The sequence below is a fragment of the Pyxicephalus adspersus genome, chromosome 12 (genome assembly GCF_032062135.1).
Source record: "Pyxicephalus adspersus chromosome 12, UCB_Pads_2.0, whole genome shotgun sequence".
In the NCBI taxonomy this organism is placed as follows: domain Eukaryota; kingdom Metazoa; phylum Chordata; class Amphibia; order Anura; family Pyxicephalidae; genus Pyxicephalus; species Pyxicephalus adspersus.
Genome location: NC_092869.1, coordinates 21523449 through 21543632, shown reverse-complemented (window position 1 = coordinate 21543632; position 20184 = coordinate 21523449). Strand labels below are relative to the sequence as shown.

General features: G+C 38.2%; 1 protein-coding gene across 4 annotated transcripts in view; it reads left to right on the top strand.

Annotated features, from left to right (window-relative positions):
- MEIS2 (Meis homeobox 2) overlaps positions 1 to 19105 on the top strand; it is a 108540-nt gene extending 89435 nt beyond the window's left edge. For 2 of the 4 annotated variants that reach the window (XM_072428793.1, XM_072428791.1), the window contains exons 10-13: positions 11863 to 11921; positions 13308 to 13397; positions 14836 to 14930; positions 18965 to 19105. In XM_072428793.1, coding sequence (XP_072284894.1) covers positions 11863 to 11921; positions 13308 to 13397; positions 14836 to 14894 — 208 coding nt within the window. In that variant the 3' untranslated portion in view covers positions 14895 to 14930; positions 18965 to 19105. Of the gene's footprint in view, positions 1 to 11862; positions 11922 to 13286; positions 13398 to 14835; positions 14931 to 18964 lie in introns of all 4 variants that reach the window. The other 2 variants (XM_072428792.1, XM_072428789.1) reach the window with 1 other exon arrangement.
- Positions 19106 to 20184: the final 1079 nt, after the last annotated feature.

Here is a 20184-nt window from a genome sequence, read left to right as displayed (position 1 = left end):
CAACTTCTATGCATTTATCAAGGTGTTTCTATAAGCTGTTTTATAGTAACCTAAACAGGCTTATTGGAGTAGTTTGGCTGTGTGTGCACACAATTGTGAACTTGTGACCTAAAGGTGCATGCTGTGTTTACTTTTGGGTTTTCTCAAATGCGATGCCCTAAAATACCTTCTGTATACCGGCACATTACCTTGAATGTAGTTTTCATGCAGGGAGGATTTTGGGACATTTGACCACTTCCAAACAGTTCATGTAAACTAGGAAAATGTGCACAGTTAAGATCATTTAAGACTGAGAATGTTTGGATTTATACATAAGCCCAGTCATGACTGGTTCATGTTAAATCTCAGCTTAACTGCCATCTAAGGAGTGCTGTGAATATTCTGCCTCAGAAATCTGCAGTTGGCTTTAACAAGGAACAAACACACTCAAATATGTAATTGTGCTACTTACTCTAAGAGGCACAGAGATTCAGTACTCCAGACCATCAGTCCTTTTCCTCTTGCCCCTGGAGTCCCCCACAGATTTATTTTTTAAAATATATTTTATTGATGCCTCCGAAAGCAAGTATGTGATGACACAGGGTCCTGATGTGATAATATCAGTGCTTTTTTCTGCATCATTGTATGTGAGTGTAGTGCTTTGGGATGAACCTATGATGTTCTGCACTTGCAGGAAGTGAGTTGATCTGAAAGACCTAAGCCTATTATGGGGGCAGAGCCAGACAGGAGGGTTTAAATTCCCATTCCTTGTAGTGGGCCATTCCTTTCCTAGTGGGCAATGGGTCACTGTAGGTACTTGATTACTCTGTGTGTGTGACTTTGCAGGAGGTTTTGTGTAGAACTACCTAATAGTTGTTATGCTTCTGTGGGGTCTATTAAACATTTGGCTAACTTTAGTAGAAAAAGTCACCTGCTGAGCGTTAGTGGTGCTACAGATGATAGTATTTCATAGGAACACTTTGACACACACATACTGCTAATTGGCTATCATTCTATCATACTGCAATCATTCTAATAAGACACACCTATACATCTGTGTTTGTAATCATGATTTAGCTACTTGAAAGTTAACCCTTTTTTATACAGTTTTTCGGTTATTTTGGCCACCCCTGCAGTTGGATCCTCAGAATGGGCTCACACCATATGTAAAGATCGGAATTAGGAGAGAGGGAGCTAGCCACTGGTGAGCGGGTCCTTATAAATGTGCATTTACCAATATTGTAGGCTGCCCTGTGCTGCTGGCAATGCATTCTCAATAAGGGTAATGCCTAGTCTGTAACAATATCATAAGCAGACTTAGAGAAACACATCTGAAAATACATCTTTTTTTATCAGGCGATGAAAGGAAGAATGTATACAGGGAGGGGAGGTTAGAGCCAGATGATTCCCTGTTTTACGAATAAGCAGCTTAATGCATTTTGGCACCCAGGGCCTGCCTCAGAATGCCTCGGGCTCTCTGTGAGCAGAATAGCAATTTTATTACTTTGTCATTAAACCAATTTCACAGCAGTATTGTTTGTTAATGAGCAGCGGCAAACGAGCGGAGATGTCACACACTGCAATAGCAGCGAGATTTGTGTCCCAGGCTTGGAGCAGAAAAAATGGAAAAGGCCATAGTAATAAAAATGGGAGAGAGAGAGGGAGAGAAGGGAAAATGCAGTTTGAGGTGGAAGGCAAAGTGTATAGGAAGCGGCAGATCTTGTGTTTATGAGGTAACTGTTCCTGTAAGGAATAAAGGTCTGTAAGGCAAGCAGTTAAAACGAGGCTCATAAAATTAAAACCAAATTAAAGTACAGCACAGGATTACTCAGCCTAGTTATGAGCAAAAAATCTAACCCTTTCATTGCCACTGACATTAATTTAGTGTGGGTGAGGGTTAATATTATCTTTGACCTTTAAGCCATTGAAATGTTATGGTTATTTTATATTTCATTGCTGAGCTATGCTCTTTGCAAATCAGTGAACTTTCCAAGTCAGGGGCATGCTAGAAGTAAGGATTCCCTTTCTTCATGTAAAACACCCCCATATATATGCAGAGCCCCGCCTTAGCAATTCATTACTGCCTAATTCAAGACAATTTTATGGCAAGTTTTTCATTCCAGTGTGATTCCATTGGGTAAATATGTCCTCACATTGTGTATCAAGGGGGCATGGTTGTCTCCCAAACACTAATTATAGTTATAGCTGATAAAACAATTACATTTTGCAAACATTGCACTGTTGGCTATTGCTTTGTGCCACCTTAATCCATAGATCACAGGCTACTAATGATTCCTGCTGTTCCATGAACAAAACCCAGCTAATTTACTGCTCGAATCAGCACTTACCATGTGATGGTGTCACAAGGTAAAACATATTCCATGTATTTCATCAGTAAATTACTTCCTGAGGATAAGCCCAGCATCATCTCCATAAATTCCCTATTTGTCCCGCCCACGCCAGATAATCCCGCCTGGCAACTGATAAACATACCTGTGGAAATCTAGCAATATGCTCCTATAGCTCAATAATACCATAGAACACTTTTATTGTGTGAATTAATAGGTTTTAACTACAATAAATGTTTTACAGTATAATAGAGGGATTTTTAATCCATCTCTGTGCCAGAGTATCTTTCATACACATATTGTTATATTACATGGTGAGCATTTGTGCATTTTTGGGTGAAGGTGCATGTGTTTTTAGCTTTCTTTTACTGAAAATGTATGTGGCATTGGTGGGTTAGTTGCATTCTTCTCCCCATAGACATTCACATTGGGACTGGATTGTTTTTATTGTGATACGTTGCATTTTTGTGCACTCTATAGCTCCTTTTAGCAGTTTTCTACCACTAAAATTTGTTTCTGTCTGTGTGTATCTACCAGAGAGATTTTTGATCAGTTCTTGTTCCGAGAAAGATGACAATAAAAACTTAACATATATTTCCTAGCGCTATCTAAAACTAAATAGAAAATGTTGGCTGGATTTGGGCTTAAAGTGTTGGTGCTGTTGGCCTTCTGATAGTTTAGAGCAGAGAGTCCTCCGGATGTCGGTTCAGCTCGTTTGGTATTTAGAAGCCTACACATACTAGCTAAAAACAAAGCCCCTGATACACTGGGTCTTGGAACTCCACATCCACTGGCCGGAGGCTCCACATAAAATTGCAGACTGATACAATTAGAAACAGTGCTAAGATCAGGATTTGCTTTATCTTGCAGTTGATGTCAGGCTATTGTTGTGGCAAATTTTATGTGCCAGTCAGTTTTTTGAGGCTTTTGGAAGCTGCCCACACTGTTTATGGACCTTTCATAGGGCTGATCTCCTTGCAGCTAACACATTTTCTTTAATTGGAGGTTAGGACCCTGAATAGAAACTACAGCCCTTGGGGCCTGGCACCATTGTGGAGCTGGTACTGAGCCAGACTAATCAATACACTTGAACACTTCCACTATCCTTTTATAGCCTTTCTGTATCTGCCCTTCTAGCTGATGATATGAAAGCTCAGGAAGTGCTGACCACTGCACTGCCCCCTAACCCTTTGTAAACAATTTCACTTACAGGTCATGCCAATATCCTCCTTTTATACTGAGGATTAAGTAATGGCTTCAGCTACAAAACCATTCTGCTTACACACTGGGTAAAACATAAAAAAATAATAACTCAGTGTTATATTTGGCTATTAAATTTTTGACTTATTGCAGAATATTAGCAATTTTTTTGTCAGTGTTGTGCTTACAAAGTTGAGGTGTAAGGAAGGTAAAGGGCCCCCTGTGAGAGTTAAGATATGGGAGCTTCCAATACTGACTTCATTCAGGCTTAGCTACCTAAAAAAATCACAGAGCAACCGTCTGGACTTGTAAGACTTCACTATCTGCATGCTTGTCTAGATCCGTTGCAAGCTAGAATTTCTAGTTGGCAAATCCAGAATGGTGATACCAGCCATGGAGTACCTATTACAACAAGTGTCAGCATCCATGGTTTTAAAAATACTGGTTCGCTTTAATTGCACTCAAGTGGATTCATTTCAACAACCTGTTTTCTAGTTGTGACTGGTTGCTACAGGGTTTATTTAGGGGTTTCATAGTAAATGGTAAATTAGTTTTTTTTTTCACTTTGTTGTAATAGACTGTGTGATGAAATAAAATCCCCAAAAAATCACATTTAGTTCCAAGTTGTAGCACATATGTATAAAACGACCCTTTGAAGAATTTATGTGGATATATCAACCAATCAGCAAGTGTATAGACACTCCTATATACAGAGTTCCATATTTAAATACCTGGAAAGTCTGTAGCATTTAACACAGTTTAGGTGGGTTCTTCATCCATCAAGGACATGCAGACTGGCCAGAATCATCATAATACAATTTTCTTTATTCACTGCAGTGATTGCTAGTGATGATTTGCTATTTTTTACATACCACACTTGGATCCTGGTGTAACACAAAAAATGCCCAGTTTGTTGGGATTGACATTTGTTTGTATATAGCACATCTCCCTCAGTAATTTTTTAGCTGTTAAATATATGAAGGGTGAATAAACGATGGGTGTGAAGCACCTGAAGAAGCTATTGGAGGTGGAGCAAGGAGAGCAATCTTATCTGAATTACAGCATTACACATTGCTCTCAAGGAAAATTACTATTTGCGCTCTTCAAGATTGGCACAGCAATTGTGAATGTAATAGAGGTTAATGGCAAGAGGGTCTACTTTTCTTAAACTGCCTCTGTTGTATTGATAGATGTACTAGAGCAGGCCAGATCTACTATTAGGTCATTGTAGGTTGGGGGTTCAGGCATTCACTATTGGTTTGTATCAGCTTTGTAAGTTTGCATCTTTAATTGTCCATCCACCCAATTATTTGATTTATATTGTTTCGATTTGGGAGAAAAATTGGTTCAACCAATCATTTGCCATAACTTAGTAGGAATGTTGTGGTGCTTGATATATATTCCCTAGAGCGTAATATTAGCCTTTATACATCACCTGAGATCAATGAATAGTACCTTAAATGCTAAAAATCAGCATGTAACATATTCATCAGTGTGAATGATCATTTTTAATTAACCACAAATATTAATTGAATATATTCTACAATATTGCATAGTACACTGTGGAAAAAAACTGTAAACAGCAAAAACACCAAGTAAACAGTAAACACCAAAGAGAAATAGGAATTAAACTATTTACTACCTTTCTTCTGTGCAATATATAGACTATCTCTATACACACCATGTCCCTTACTGTTGGATATGTATGAATTTAATATGGCACCAAGTCAAGTTGTCTGAGAGGACTAATATAATTTTAAGGAAACAGGAAAAACAAGAATGCCCATACACGTTTTCCATCTAAGGTTTTAATCCAGGTATAAAGTATTTATATGTAGGATTGCTGTTATCGGAGCCAGAACTTTCCTGTAAAGGTTGTTCAGTTTAACCTATACAACTCAAAGAGCAAGGAATCTGGAGAGAGTCATTGACATCCCAGCTGGAAGTGGTGGTCCTGTATAAAGTCAGTCTGTCCAGGTAGAGCTATCACTGAACTGGCTTTAGCTCTCACACTCCCATGTGCACTGACATCCTGAACACACAGGTGTATTGATGCCCCAGGCATACTGGCCACAGTCCATTCCATTTATTGGAGCTGAATTAAACAGCAAGTAGTATGCTGTACAGAGAGAGAGAGAAAGAGCAAGCACAAGGGGGAAAACAGGAGCATCAAAGGATATGCCTGCAAGCTTTGTTTAGGCCAAGAAAAACCCTGTTTCAGTTGTCAGAGCTTGTTGATGTTGTAAAGAAGGGTGCATTTTTTCCCTACCTCTCTCTTCCCTTCTCTCTGCAATATGTGGTTCTGCCTTAGGACAGAAAGTAAAACAGAACGGATGAACAGAGTTCCACTCCATAAATCAGCCGTTCCTGTATCCCAGATCAAAGAGCTGACATGCTCCCTTCCAGCCTACTTGTCCACTTCAGCTACTTGATGGACAGGTAACATCTGGCCCTGAGATTTCTCCCAGAGACCTAGAAAATATCTTCCTCAGAGCTAATCACAGCTAGAAAGGCTAAGGACATGCACACTCACCTTCATCTCTTCAAAGCATGAACTCTGTAATTGCTCCTTTTCCGTGGGCATTTTATTTTGTTTTTCTGTGTCCGTTAAAATAGGAACAAGTTCTACTTTGGCTCTCACTAAGTTCCCTGTTGCATTTTATCTATGACCGCCATGGATTTGGAAGAGGGTAAAAATGTACAAATATTGTCATTTTACACCAGTTGCATGGATAGATGTCCTATTCCATGTGATGTAATGTTAAAATCTAAGGTATTCATACCTCATACACACAAATTGAAATAAAATGATCAGTGTTCAAAAAAAGTATAGGGTACAGTTAATAAAACAACACATAACAGTAAAACAATATCTAAAAACTATATATCTTTACCTGTGTAGAAATTAGTTTAAAGGATTTTTAGATTGTTTGATAAATAACTAGATATTTAATTCTCAATATTTTAAAAACGCCCAACTATAGAAATTTGTAACGGTCAGTAAAAGTAAATAACCTTTGTGTGCGCACATTTTTAACATAGGGGAACCCCTGAAATAATTTTAAGGTCTTCAGGGAACATTTGCTAAATTTACTGTATCCAAAGCTCACAGTATATTAGTGTAGTAGTCAGTAGGAAGAATGCCTCGTACACTTCTGGCCTTTGTAAAGAATAGCCAAAAAGATCCATGATCTGAGAGGCACAAATTTCTGATTGCTTAAGGAACCCCTAGCAAACCCTGGAGGATCCCTAATTGAGAAACACTGTTATGAACATTTAATACACGTACAACAGGGTTCTGTGTATGCCATTCATTTTTAGTACACCAAGGTGCAAACACAGACAAACAAATGCACTTGCCCCACAGCACTGACACATATGTAATAAAAATACATGATGCAAGGCGTGAAAGTTTTTTTGGTTACAAGCCAAAAATTCAAGTGCAAAAACGTGCAAAAACCATCTATATGCAGTACATCTTTGCAATACATGCGCCCTGCAGGTAGAGAAAAAATACCTGTTGATTTGTCAAAAATGCAGTGAGCCCCTAACTTCCAGACTAACAGCCTTTTTTGCATTTTGATGGACTGTTTTATATCAGCGCTGCCGATTGTCTTTTTGTTAAACCACACCTACTGTATTTATATCGACAGTATTGAAACTAACTTTTTTGCGCTTACAAAATGGATATAAAAATGCTTTAAATGGTATAATACCCAGGGAAAATGGAGCAAAGATAAATTTATTGTCTGTGCTCACATACCCCTTTAGGCTTTGTATACCCTGTACTGTTCATTGGTATTGATGTTCAGCTCATTTGCTGCTTTTGACTGTGGTGTCCACCCACAATAATTTTGTCCTCAATGCTGACTGATGAAAAAAAAAAAAAAAACAGGTAGACAATCGGGTAATATTAATGAGCATAGAACATGCGCCATTCCATAGGAAGCAAGATGCCACATTTTACAGAACAGCAACCTATGCTGTCAAAGTGCATCAGTCATTCTGAACAGCAATAGCACTGAAAAGAAAAGCATGTACATACTTAAAAGTAAAAACTTGTGTAAAGACAACAACTGTTTTTGTACAATAAAGAATATATTCCATGTCTCTTTGGAACTCATGACTTTTATAAAAGATTTATGTTCATTTGGGACTCGTCTGTGATCAGTAACTTTATATTTTAGAGCAGGTGGTTTACGATATGCTCAGAACTACAGCTAAACTGTTTTATTTTTATGTTTGTATGACGAATATGTATTATCATACCAGTTGTGCAATGACAGTTACACTATACATACAATTTATCTGTGCCAATAACATAACATTTACTGAAGAGTTTTTAGCCTGCCCAGCAAAGCTGCAAATGAAAAAGGCCAGTTGTATGCAAATCATGTTGATATGAAAAGCATGGAGGGTGATGAAACTTGGACCTGCTGCTGCCTTGTTAGCAGGCATACATCTTTCTTATGCAAAACCCCCAGCAAGCGTAGGCCCTGGTACATCCGCCTTTTCTGATGCCACCTGGGCAGTGGCACCCTGTAGCAGTTACATCAAGTAAAGATGAATTTATGCAGGTGTATTTATTGCTGACCCAGTTTGTCAGCTGTCTCCTCATGTTGTTCATACCACTATCAATAACAAAAAAAGCATTACTTTTTCCTTATGATAATTATATACTCAAAAATTTGGCTAGTCCTTACTTTTAGTATATTAATCCTGACATCCTGAACTGTACATATAAATACACACAGGAGCAAACTAATACTTTTGGGGTCCATACACGCATACATCAGAGCCTAAAATTGCTTAGCAGTAATGACCAGAAGCAAGTGAGTCATTATTGTTTTTGTAAAGTTGCTTAAAAAGCCATCATGACATTCTCTATTCATTATATTCCCATAAGGCTCCCTGCTATATGAAAATACTACATTCAAAAGCCAAGTCTCAAAATCATTTCATAACAGAGAATTGTTCCTTGTTGTACAGTAGGTTTAATTTCCACAAAGAAGACCCCGAATTGCACACCATGGTAATTGTGGAGCTATATCTTTTTCTCTGCATTGGCCCCTTCTTAGTGCACATATGGCGGAGGGCAATCAGTGGAGAGCTCCCAGTTTACTAAACATTTCTGTGTAGTATCCAAAGAAATGACCCTTGTTTGAACCTTCAACCCTCAATTTAATGGCTTGTTTGAAGACAGGCCTGAGTGCCTAGCTGGAGGTGTGCTGGGGGTGGGGATCCCTAATGGTTTGCAGGCCTCAGAGGGTCTTTGTTGGATAAATGGAAGCTTGCTACATATCTACATGTTAGATAGTGCTGGAATATTAATTTCAGTTTATGGTTTCTGTGTTGTCAGTACAGTTGTCAATCGTTTTAGAAAAACCTATGACATATATAGATGTAAAAGCAGAGTTTATGGAGCTAGGCTAATTATACAATCCCCTGTACATAAGTGTAGTAAGTGACTAGAACTAGTTTATCTTTGGTTGATCTCACAAAACAACATGGATATCAGATTGGGTACTATGTGTTATTTCACATCATTCTTTCTCTTTTAAATAGATCTCTGGCTTCTCAGAAATGGGTTTACTGACCCAACGGTAATAAACAGCAAAACAATTGTTAGGAACATGATTAATTCTTATTTGTGGAAGGAGACCCCGATCCCCTAAGTGTGCACCCTTGAAGAGCGGCCATGTTTTTAATCCATATGAGGTGTAGAGCGGGGTCTAAGCAGGTCTGCTTTATACTAGTACCTTTTATTTGTTTAACTCAAAACACAGAGGATTAATGGCAACAATTACCAGTTAAGGTAACATGAAAAATTGCAGGCACTCATTCTGGGATTACCATCTAAATTAAATCCAGCCTTAACGGCCCTGTGACTTATGGCTCTGCATGTCCTTGTCAAATAGGGGACCGTTACTACCTACTTTTAGGAAGGAGGTGGAGGGAAAGTCCCCTATGTACTTAATACTAAACACATGTCAATATAAAGGATACACACCCAGTTCTCCTCACACCAGTCTTGGTAAACAGAAATGGTGCATGCCAGCCCCCTGGGTCCAGGTTTAAGCACTGCTCTTGGCGCCTTTAACCCTTCACTGTCTAACAGCTGATAAATCTGTCATTGTCTTCCCCCACACATTCCTAATAGACCCCTTTGTTCGGTAGTACAGCGTTAGACCCCCTAATTCAGCGTTAGTCACTGACTGAATTACCAGCAGCTTCAGTGGTACATTACTTCAACTCATGTTAGGTGTATAGAAAAAAGTCCATCTTATTCTCATGACTACCCAATCATTCAGTCAGAAAAAAAAGTACTAAACAGCACGTTAAGGGGTTCAGTAACATAGGTCAGTGGTGACAATCTGCTACTCACTGACCACTATCAGTGCACATTTCCCAATGTCTGTTATTGTCTAAATTACCAGTAAGAGCATTAGAAGCATGTGGAGTGTTTTGTTTACCTATCTGCAGTACATACCAGTGAATTAAAACTGGTTCACCGAGATGAAAGGTGTACCTTACAGACACAGTTCAAAAAAAGCTAATGGAACCACACTATGTTCTTCAGACCAACAGTCCAGTGTGCACACCACCAAAAAAATGTATTTGGTTTTAATTCATTTTCCTGTGTAGTAAAACACATGGGAAAATTGCAGTGAAAAAAAAAACACTATAAGGGCACACAATTTTTGTCAAGTCCCTGGAGAGAACTGAAAATTATGAACTATAAAGGGAACCTTGGAGATTCCAGATTTAGAAAATCTGATAGGAATAGTTAGTCTTTGATACTTTCAACCAACAGCAATGTGAAAGTAGATACAGAGATTAGTCCAACTTTGAAGTTCTATGTTATTCTTTTACCATAAATACTATGATAATTTGCAAAACAACTGCCTATATGTATCCACTACATGATCTATCTGCATGCCAAACGGTTAGTGACCACTTGTAAGAAAATGCAAAAAACAACAATGTTCATGAAGCCAACAAATAGTTTACCCCTCCTGTCTGCAAATGTCAAAAACATCTGAGCAGTTTCTCTTTTATGTTTTGTTTTTACATTACCTGAATATTTAGCTGCCCGGAATGATGGGAGACAAACACTGGTTACCATTGCAAGCTGACTGAATATGATTTTGTAAAACATTTATTCCCAAGGTTTTAAACCGTGTCCTAGATGCGATGTGTAAATAAGGTACTGTGAGTAGAGTTAGTGCCCATGTATCATGTTTATTCAGGTTTAAGTAAAAAAGAAAACACCATAACAAATCTTTGTTTTTTTTCAACATTATAATGTTTGTTATGTGGAAAGGTAGCAAGGTTTTAAAACACTGTGTTTCTCAGGGCTACCAGTTAACACTAGAAGTCAACCCAAGCTGGCACTAACCTCTGTATGACCCCTGGCTTAAAAAGTTTGGGTCAGCAGGAGGTGGTGGGTATTGGGCAGAAGGGGAGGAGGTCTTATAGCCTCTGTAAGGCTGGCAATAAAACATGAGACAGTTTAATGGATGTCTCTTCTGACCCCGCTAAAGCCATGTGAAAACAAAAAGCCTGGACCTCATTTAGGGTGGACTGGGTGGGGAGTGGGCTTATGCTGCAAGATCAGAAAGGGATGGGCTTCTGGCCTGCTTCAAAATCAGAAACATCTTTTCTGGGAACTAAGTGTTCATACTTTGTTAAACTTATACTTAGAAACAAAAGTTAAAAACAAAACAAGAGATTGCTATTGGGCTGCAGCAGTGAATGAATAAAAACAATCAAATGCTAGCTAATTCAAAGACTGAAAAATATTTTCTAAAGGACTCATACTCAAGGCAGTACAGCAAGATGTTCCTTGTTTTCATACCTGTAAAGCAAATTCTAGTTTTAGGGTAGAACATTCAAGTAGTCATTCTATGTTGGTATGAGTAACTATTAGTATTTCACTCATTTTTTATCAACATTGCTTGCCTAGAAAGATCACTTGTATGTAGTTACAATGTACCATTAACACTTAACAAGTGCTCTAACATTGGTTTTTTTGTGTCTGTGACATCATCAGTTTCCATATGTCTCCATATTTGTATGCTAACACATAAAAAGGGGCAATAATACATAGTGATAGAAATAAATCACATTGAAATGAGGTTCTTTTTTCATTATTTTAAATTGCATATGATGTAAGTTCCCCTTCGTAGAGTTATAACATTCTCTGTACCAGCAAAGCAATCATAGGCACCTTTTTTAAAGTCAAATTCTTTAATCAGATTTCTTTTAAAACTATTTGTGAGATGTGTTTTATACCTTGCATATAATGACATGCATTTCCCCTTGTGTGTTTTAGGTTTATTAATGCCAGAAGACGGATAGTTCAGCCTATGATTGACCAGTCTAATCGAGCAGGTAAGCAAACCAGTTGCTATCTCCCTGGCTCTGACAATGAACTGGTTAAATTTAAGGAACTTCTAAGCTGCCAAAAGGTTTGTGAAACAGAAGGGGTTCAATGTGCATTAAATAAAATGCCACAGCAAGACATTCTGGGAGACAGTAAGGACAAGAAGAGGGGGCAATCTCACCCCCTTTAAGTCCCAGCATCCCACCATAGGGAGCAGCTAATTGGTGCTAATTGGAGATTTCCAGCATGCTCTCAGTACAATTGCATCCCCTCCTTCTTACAAACCACTAATTGGTGCAAAGTACCAGGCCACTGGGATAGACTTTAACTCTTGTGTGGCTAGAGCAGGTGCTTTCAACATTAAAGGGTTAAATGACTAATTTCTTCTGCTTGGTGCCATCTAACAGTTCTTGGCAGTATAAGGAAGTCTTTCCCATATGCAGCCTATTGTGTGTATTCATTCAGAGCCTATTCACACACAACTTTCTGGGATTGCATTTTAACACAGGCTTTTTCTTAGGTGTGAGATGTGAGAATGTATGTGGGGCAATTGTGAGGGTGAGGAGTGGGGGGCAGACATCTTTTGGAAGAGTTTTTCCCATTATGAATTGCATCAAACAAATGACTGGAATTGCAGTGCATGTTCTAATGAACACAGAACCACACACATCATTTGTAAGAGCTGCTGTTAGATATTTAGATTTTAACTTTTAGCTACCAGGGTCTCTGATAAACTTGTTTAAAGAGTCCGCTCACTCAATACTGATGCTATGGATTATAGTGGATTCTCATGGGTTGAACTGCCACTGGCGCGTCCGTTCTTTTTGGGATGTCAGTGGTGAGACCCTTGCATATGAAGGTGTTGAGTGGTTCCATCAGCAATTATTATTCTGAAGATGAAATATCAAGTTTTGGTGGACTATCACAAGATGTATTATAATTTTTAGGGGCTGACAAAAAACTCAAAAAAGTGAAGCCTTAATGTGAACATGTGTATATTGGGCCTCCTTTGTGTAAATGCAGACAGGACAGATAATTCCATGATGTAACCTTCACTGAGCAGATATTGCTTATCAGTTTTGTCACATTATACCAAAACCTCCAACAACTCTACTAAAAAAAGTCTAATCTGATCTTTAATAGTGGGCAATGACATGGATTAATAGAGCTGACCTCCTTGTTGTGTGTGTGTGTATATAGTTTACATGAAGATATACATAGTTCCCGTATTGTATATACTGGCTGTTTTCTGCTTGTCATGTTTCTGTTGGTTTGTAGTTTGTGTTTCAGTCCTGAAACTGGAACCTTTGCTGATATTTCGGTATGTCTTCTCTTCTTTTTTCTTCTCTGTGTCCACGTTTGACCACAATCAGGTTTTCTTCTTGATCCTTCAGTGAGCCAAGGAGCAGCATATAGTCCGGAAGGACAGCCAATGGGAAGTTTTGTGTTGGATGGTCAGCAACATATGGGGATCCGACCTGCAGGTAAGATATTGTTCTTGTATACTGACCTGTTTCTGAGGTTTTAAACCCGTGATTTATGGTCTATGACCAGCAGCAATGGACATTTTATGTAATATTCTCTGGTTTACAAACCAAAAGATACAAAATATCACTACACAGATCTTTGTTAAATCAGAGCATGCTATCCATTATCATGAAGTATGGGCCAGTCTCCGCTTAGTGGCTTAAAATGCAAAAACTTTTCTGATCCATGACCTAAAACAAAACTACTGAATTGGTTTGCGGCACTTTGTATTCAAAACAAAAAAATATCCATAATGTATTTCCCTGGGTTCACAAATCATAAGTATTTGAATTCAAATGTCACCACTCTAATGAAATCATTTATATATGGGTGGACGCTGAATAAAAAATTATGCTTGCCTCTGGAGCTCCATTATGTTTTCCAAACAATCTTCCTCCCTCTCAACTTTTTCTTATTGCTTGTCATGTATCACGTAAGGTGATTTTTACAGGGTTGTCTTTACTCAGCACTGTGCAGGTTGTGGGACAATGCTCTCAGAGGATGGAGAATAAGGGAAGATCTTCAGTAGGTCACCCCATCAGCATTCCATACAAGCATAAGTGATCTTACAGCAATGTTTTTTAAACAAGTTTCCAGAAAACAATAACAAGTCATGTTTCCACATCTCTCCAGTATCACATGTAGAATAATAACTGTGTGCTTCTTCTACTGTTCAGATACCTGGAAATCATTCCTGGTTATTGGTCATTATGGTCATTGAGGTGTTCAACCCATGCTTTTCAGAAGCCCAGGTTGAAGCACAGATAGTAACAAGTATACTAAATATTTAACCTAATAATTATTATTAGCAAATCTAGTACAGATATAATGAGTGGACAGGATGACTAGAGTTGGAAAACACTGATTTATAAAATGAGATGCCAGGTCCTGGAATCATGTTTACCCAGTACTATAAATGTTGGCATAGTTCTGATCCCATGGTATTGCTGTTAGCTGCAGATGATCAGGTATACCCAGATGCAGGTCAATATTATCCTTAATAGGCCTAGAGAACATGGTCACTTGTGCATTTTTGATGAACTCTATAAGGGTAAGGGTTAGGCTAAGTTATTGAACCTCTAAGGCTACCATCCAGTAACTTTCTGACATTGTCAGAGAGGATAAAGAAGAACTGTGCATCACATGTGTTGTTTGTACCTGGTGGAGAATGACAGGCTCCATTTTTCACTACACACTGCGCTGAGCAAAACTTTTTGCCCTTTGTGCAATTTAAAAAGATTACATTTTTCAATATTCATTTATGTTTTAGCAACTGTGTGTAGAATGGTGTGGAGCAGAATACACTCAGATTGCAATCTTACTGTGATGGAAATAAAACTTCATTATAGTGTGCCAGGTACACTGTTGTGCTTACATTCATTTTTTGTTTTATAGGTCCTATGAGTGGAATGGGCATGAACATGGGCATGGATGGGCAGTGGCACTATATGTAAAGATCATTCTACAGAGCTATCACTAACAGGGGGGAAGTAAGTATGATATGCATAACAACTGCACATATACTAAATGAAGATCAACATGTGTCGCATTTAGGCAAAATATATACCAATCATATGAATCTAAGATTTTCACAATCTCCAATTTCCACATATCTCTAATAGACTGCAGTGTTCAGCACTTCCATTTTTGGTATAAATGAGTCTCTTTGTGCAATGTAGCACTACTGCTTCTGGGCCTGCTTGAGGTCCATCCTTGACCCAGAGTTAATGCGCATGAACCCAGAATAGGTGAAATTCATATGCAGCAGAATAATGAAAGATGGAAATCTTTAATCAGCCTTTGGTGTATTTCTATATAAGATCACAGTCTATGTTACTATGCACCTGAAGGGGCTAGGCTGCCTTTGTCACAACGTCCTCTCTAAACCTACATCCTGAAGGTGACACCTCTTCCAGGGCATTAAATTCCTTCTGCAAAATGAAACTTGTTTCAGATTAAAACTGGGAGATGTTGGGGCCAGTGAAATTGTCCTTTGAGTGACATGAATCTGTCAGTCTTGGATGGATGCCCAAATTATCCCGTATGCACAGATTAAGAGTCTCTCCATTACAGAGGGACTGTGTATGACAGAAGTGGCACCAGTGATTCTTCGTTGGGGACATTCTGCCTGGTTATTTGTAATTATTTATTTTAATATTCTTTTCTCCTGTATCCAGTCTGATACACGAAATAGAAAGACAGTCAATATATTTAAAGGGAGAAACATTTAGAAGTAACTGTATATGAAGCAATGGATTTTTCACTGAGGGCTGAATGACTGCACTTGGATTAAGAAATCCATTAGACTTTAAAGCTTCAAGTGTTTTTGACGTATAAAAAAAAGATGTGTAACGCTGCCAGTTTCATCCCCTTGGCTGAAAGCAGCAGAGCAGACAGAATTGCATATAACATTGAAACTTCTTTGTTTAATGAGGCCGAATATAGGAAGACGTACCTTGATTAAATCATTCTGTATATGTAAATAGAGGCCAACATTTCATAGGCGATCTCAGGGGGCTGCCGTGACATCCAGCGATGAAACCAATTTCCCTTTTTCTTCCTTCTTTTTACAAATGCAGTCAGGAAACAGAGAGCAATGTACCCTATAACGGCCATAGAGAAAACATTTTCTCAGCTTGGATAATTCTTAATATAGGCCATATAATTTCTAGCCTATTTAATTACATAACATATTTTATGCTTCATGACCAATTACATTAATAGCTTAATACAGAGGAATATTATCCTCTCTTGATTTGATTATGCAGCCACACAATATGGTATATTTGGTACTTAATTATCATCATCCATTGACTAGACTGCCGGGCTAGAACAAACACAGGGCTAGCGATGCAGCCTGGGATATTGTGTTTAGATGGCACCAGGAATTGTGATAATAAAATTAACAAATATATACCACATATTACAACATCACAGTCTGGAAAAAAAATAATGTTGCCCCTCCCTCCACATTGGGGCATAGTGGAGATGACTATGCCCAACACTTTTAGGTAATTAGGTAAATGCCTATTAGTATGATAGCATGAAATCAACAGCTATCTTACCTTGATAGAAATGCTTTATATGACAATTTCTTATCTAGATTGAGTTTTTGTTACTTTGTGACTAGCAGGCAAGCAGGCACACGTCCTGGTGCCTAAGCTCAGGCTAAATATTTCCACAACAGCCTGTTGGCAGTTCACTATTGCAGGATTGTTTTTGACCGACCTGGCTATGAAATGTTATAGTTGTTTAATGTTATACGGCCATACTTATGTGTCCATACATAAAATAAATGTATACGAGTTAAAATATCTGTTACTAAGATAAGGCCAGATGGCACCAGGGAAAATGGAGGTGCTTGTATAGTGAAGTCATACATGCTAAATTCAGTCATTTCATGTTGCCTTGCTTGCTGTCTGGGTCGATATCTATCAGTTGTAGAAATAACCTTGGTTGCATACATGGTCAATTTTGTAGAGATTGTGATTAAATTATCCTATTTAACTAAAAGAATCAGAAAATTTACACAAAGAGGCTGTAAAAAATTACCAAACATTCTTATCCATTCAATTATGTCTCCTGAGGTCCTTAGTTGTAGCAAAGTCCCTTAGTGTAAGTGCAAGATTTACAAAATGAATCTTCTCAAAGGTCTAATACATAAAGCTACGTACACACGTGCAATAATTGTCTTTGGAAACGAATGATTGACCACCGATCAGCCGATAATCTTTAACAAAAAAAGTGCACAACGACTGGCCAACGACGCTGGCGAAAGAGGAAAGTCACTGGAAACTAACGACCGTTTCGGCAGGTCTGATTGGGCGACGATTGTTCGCAATCTATTGTGTTTACAGTCGCTCAGTGATCGTGGATAGTTCTGTGATACACTTTCTCTAATACACGTCACTACCTGCACCACTGGTATCTAGTGTGTGTACATTATTGGTGAATTATGTTTGAACGATTGTATCGTTACAGCATGTACAGAATCGTGCACTATACGATCATTCAAAATATTCATGCATATTCATTGATCGGTTGTCAATCGTTCGTTTTGCAATGACAATTATTGCACGTGTGTACGTACCCTTAGTGTCCACACAGAAACTCAGCTCTTGCAAATTCAATGTTGGCCTTATTTGAAAAGCAACAGTGTGCCCTTATTAATTTATACCTCATTATGGTTTTAGATATACAAGTGTAATTAAATAATAAAGGCATTTATTCAGGGCAAAATCAAACATGCAGGGCATCAGGGAATAACGTGATACAAATAATTCAAGCCATTAAAGAATAGACAGACATGTCAACATGATCCAGCCATCCCATACATTCCTTGCCAGGTTCTTTCCCAACAAATTACTACTGTTTTTCCCAGGATAAGTTGGTTTCAGAAGTGCCTAATCAGTGCTACCTCCCCCTGCCATAAACATGTGACCAACTCAAATCTATATGTCTATGAAAAGACCTTATAATGTAAAACATGTCTTGTCACATTGTGCTTGTGTGTCTGATGTCTGTGGGCAGTTTAAACCACATGTATAATGGTTCATTGTTCTGATTCCTCTAAATTATTAAATGACAACATAAAACTGGTTTTAGAAGTTACTGCACTTTGCACAATGTCATATGAAAAGTAGTATTTATACCCAAATTAAATATCCAGACTATTTGTAAAGTTCTATGGGCTTCGGTACACATCAGTTTGTAATATGCTTATTCTAATATTAAAAATTCAGTTGGTTAACTTGCATTGAATTGTAGATTTATCTAGAGAGATTTATCTAAGCACAAATAAATTCTTAGTACAATAAAATCACATTTACAAGGATTACAAAGCCCATGTGTTTTGGGACAATTATACAAAGAGGGAGATTTTCAGTCTTGATGCAAGCAAGTTAAAGTCATATTTCTAGTCACATTTGTGGTGAATGTAGTTATACATTCCTAGCCAAATTGGCACAAAGATACCTCAGAAATGGCAGATCATAGTTTTACAAGCATTTACTTGTTGTTCACCCACATCTCATTTACGACACATAGACTATTACCATTTTAACAGAATCTCGTTTATAGCTGAATACTAACATATTACATTGTCATACTTAACGTAAGAAATGACCCGTTTTTACAGAAACTTGAGTCTGGCTGTGTACATATTTTTCTGTACAGAGGATAGATATTTGTTAAAATAATATGGGTATGGGATCTATTAAAGCAAATGCTCAGAAACTGTGCTTTTCCATCTAATGGATCTTTCCGTGATATAATAATTATACATTAAGCATAAAATATATTGATTTACATAGAAAATAATGACACAATCAATCATATCATTTTAAAAGTTATCAGCAGTGACTCCAGGAAAAATGTCTGTCTGTGTCTCTTTATAATAAACCAATGGTTTTTAGTGTGATTCTAGGTGGCAGGGCTTAAACACACCAGTGAATGTGAACAAACCCCATAATTGCTTTGTACGTGTATGTGTGACACAGGCCCTGACTACGTTTTTGTTTTTCAGGTCTGCAGGACATGCCAGGGGACTGTCTTTCTCAGGGTGGTCCTATGAGTATCAGTTTGGTACAACCAGCTCACACTTCTCCACAGTTGACATTTTGCCCTTCCTCAAGACATGGACCCATAAATGGTCCCATCAGCATGAGCCGTGTCCATACATCACATGGAGGATTAACCTTTCCAGGGACATCCGCGTCACCATCACCCCATTCTTCTAAAGCCCAGCTCATGGAGTCTCATCCTGCCCAAAACCCATCATTTCTATGGAACCTCAAGGGATAACAAAGATAATCTTTCAAGATTTTTAAACTTTGATCGGTTTTAAAATTCCAGACAGCTGTGACTTTTTTTTAACTTTTGTCATTTTTTTCATCAATAACAAAGGACCAACGAATCAAGTACACAAATGTGAAGTCATGGGTTCACTTTAATGCCCATTAAAAAAACAAGTCCCCTCTGGAAAGCAGAAAGACTCAGAGATATAACTACTGTAGGATAAAACATAGGAACTAAGTTAACTTGTACATTTCTGTTGATTTAAATAGTTTTAGAAGAGACAAGAAAAGATATCCTTGTTTTTTCCACACTATGTGTGTTGTTTCCAAATGAATGACTTGGTTTAGCCAGAAACCCCCTCCCTCCCGTGGAAAGCTACAGAATATTTTTACCTGTGACCAGCGCGGAGCTATACCAAGGCCTGGATGACATCTGTTGTCTGTCTGTCTGTCCCTCAGCACTACAGGACAATTTTGATTGGGACAGCTGTGCAGACACAAGAAGGACAAGCCGGGGCACCTATGGTGTGCCCCCAAAATTTGGACATCCCCTTAAATGGACAAGGGGGGGGGGGGGCCTTCCTGCAATCTGGTCTTTGCACCAAATGACAGACTGAACCTAATTGTAAACTCAAAGATTGGAGAGTGAATGAGTGAGAATGAGTGCCTGTGGACGTGCGTGGGAGCGTGTCAGAAAATGAGTGAGCGTGTGAGGCTGAGCACGTAAGGAAGACAATACTGTAACAAAATTTGTTCAGAGTTTGTTCTATTAATGTTTCATGTTAGATATTCTATGTGTTACCTCAAATGAAAAAAAGAATGTTCTCCTAGTAAAACCTGCTGTGGGATTGGTATTGTATGTCCATGGATAATTTCTTTCTCAGCACGTGTTCCTCATTAGAGAAAAATGCTGTTACCTTTAAGCTTTGTCAAATTTACATTAAATACT